The 2,500-nt window shown below is 33.4% G+C and overlaps 1 protein-coding gene across 1 annotated transcript in view; it reads right to left on the reverse strand.

Annotated features, from left to right (window-relative positions):
• LOC144972692 (prominin-1-A-like) overlaps positions 1–2,500 on the reverse strand; it is a gene marked incomplete in the record, with an annotated part of 94,559 nt that overhangs the window by 62,279 nt on the left and 29,780 nt on the right. Inside the window, 1 exon segment of the mRNA XM_078914228.1 lies at positions 2,385–2,500. This exon segment is cut by the window's right edge and continues 90 nt beyond it. Coding sequence (XP_078770354.1) covers positions 2,385–2,500 — 116 coding nt within the window.

Consider the following 2,500-nt stretch of genomic DNA (forward strand, 5'->3'; position numbering starts at 1 on the left):
ATTAAGGAATGAACAGAATTGACGTTGTAAGAGTTGACATAGGAGGAAGGCCAACGACCAATACGTGAGGCACCGTGTTGTGAAAGCTGCATCCCGCAAGTCCTCCCCCCTGAAGTGCGTGAAGTGCCTGCTTCTTAATGTATCATTTTTTTCATATTCACTCACCAATACGGATGAGCCTGGAGTGCATTACTAAAAGAATGAATGAAGTCGACGTCATTCAGCTCTTTGTTATCGTTTTAAGACGCGCAGTTGGGTGATAAGTTCTCACTAAGTTCTCTCGATCAGACTATAAATGTTTAAGGTTACAAATAGTTTGTGTTGCATCAGGCAAGCAGAACTGGCGACTATTTTACTTAAACGCATAACGTCAACGCTTACCACTGCTATATTAAGTTACATGACAAGGCTATGTACCAATTCAGCCAGTAACATATTAAATATTATATCAATGTTTAAATAATTAGCCTCGAGGATTAATTCTTCGAAGTCTTTGTTCTAGAAAAACAATGATGCATTTAAAACGGGGCTCTTTATGGGATGATTTTTGGACAAGAACAGTGACAGATGACAACGATAAATTCAAAATAATACAAATCAAGTAATTTATTTATTTGATAATTTAAATCACAATTTGTTTATCACAAACAAGTTGCCAATGCATAATTTGTGATTTAAAAAAACAACATTTTTCAAAAGTTTTACTCCTCCTCGGAACCCCAACTACTTTATATTTATTTTTTTCCATGTCATTTTAAAATTAGAAGAGGTTTATTGTTCTTAAGAAAGTCTTTCTTGTCCTGAACTTGTTTTGGCTATCCCTCCAATATAATTAATAAATATATTTATAATAATAAAATTAATAATATATATTATCTTTATTATATATTTGGCAAATTTGATTTTTTGTAACACTCAGGCTCCGAAACAACTGGACTAATTAATAGTCATAAAATTTTGCATAGTGTTTACGATTGGCATGAAGATGGTTTGTGTGTATCATGACATTGATTAGACACCATGATGATTTAATCGAATAATCAAATTGTTTTGTCAAATCCCATCAAAAACAGACGCCATAATTTTTAGAGGGTGGGTTTTGTGTCAACTTTCCGGTTAGCGAGTACGTCAATGAGGTGGATTGAATCGATACCAGTTAGTGGTTCCTCTCAATATTCTGAAAACAATCAATTTCTTAAAATCTATAGAAACTGTTTTCCACTCTTTACATTGGGAAAGAATTCTACGATAAGTGAGTAAAACATACAAGATATTGAATGCAGAAAATATCTCTCCATGCCCAAATAGAAAGCTCCGTGGGGTTCTCTTGCGAAGTCGAAAAAAAGTATTGTCTATTAAGACAATAGAAACTGCGTTCAAATCTAATCCAACACTTGAATCATAAATTTTGAGTTGATCGACTAATGACGTTCATTGAAGGGACAGCTAAACGTTGTGTGTGTGTGTGTGTGTGTGTGTGTGTGTGTGTGTGTGTGTGTATGTGTGTGTGTGTGTGTGTATGCATACGGTGTTACATTGGGGCTTGGAGTAAATTATTATAGTCTTCATGTTTTTGTGCTACGCTTTAAAAACTCTGGGTAAACAAATTATTCTGCGGCAGCATAACTTAATTACAGCCTGTATTGCAGGACACCCATTGATATCCTACACTGTTTGATGTAAATACAAAGATGATGAAGATCGACATACATTCATAATAGATCAAATTAAGTTAGTGGTATGGCATGTTCACTGAAGCCTTACATCTAATTACATTGGTGTTTCCACTTGTTTGCTTTCCAGTCCATTTGGATAGGTTGTATTTCTAATTCAATTTTATCTTTTTTAATACTGATGTAAAACCGGCAATATTTGCGGAGAAATAAAGGCTATTACGAACAGGTACTCATCTGTTTTATTTATCATACTACTATTTGTGGAAATTAACATAGTTTGAGACGAATCTTTAGGGCCATCGACAATAAATTCGGTCCGGTAATAAAGTATGTAGGTGCGCTTGAATGAATCTAGCATACACGGTGGCCAGATGGCGATTCCAAAGACCAAGGTCAAATTTAATCAAGGATCGATCAGTATGCCCTAGCATGATTTCTAAATCACCATTTGAGTCAACAGGTAATAGAATTACCATTGATTAAAAAAAAAAAATCTGTAAAAAAATACTTATATATATTTTTTATTTGCCTGTAGTTTGTATTATTATTATATTATTATTATTATTATTATTATTATTATTATTATTATTATTATTATTATTATTATTATTATTATTATTATTATTATTATTATATTCATCATGATCATTGTCATTTAATCCATCCCATTAATACTAAACAACCAACCATATTTTTTTTAATACTCACAAAGCCAATGTGTTAAAAACGATTATCAAAGTGCAGTAGGTCCTCCTCTTGCACTTTGACCTCCTGGAGTCATGGACTCGGGGCTTCCCTCCGCACTTGCCACACAATCGACAGCA

The sequence above is a fragment of the Berghia stephanieae genome, chromosome 5, assembly GCF_034508935.2.
Source record: "Berghia stephanieae isolate SIO BIC M18660-M18661 chromosome 5, UCSD_Bste_1.3, whole genome shotgun sequence".
NCBI classification, from domain to species: Eukaryota; Metazoa; Mollusca; class Gastropoda; order Nudibranchia; family Aeolidiidae; genus Berghia; species Berghia stephanieae.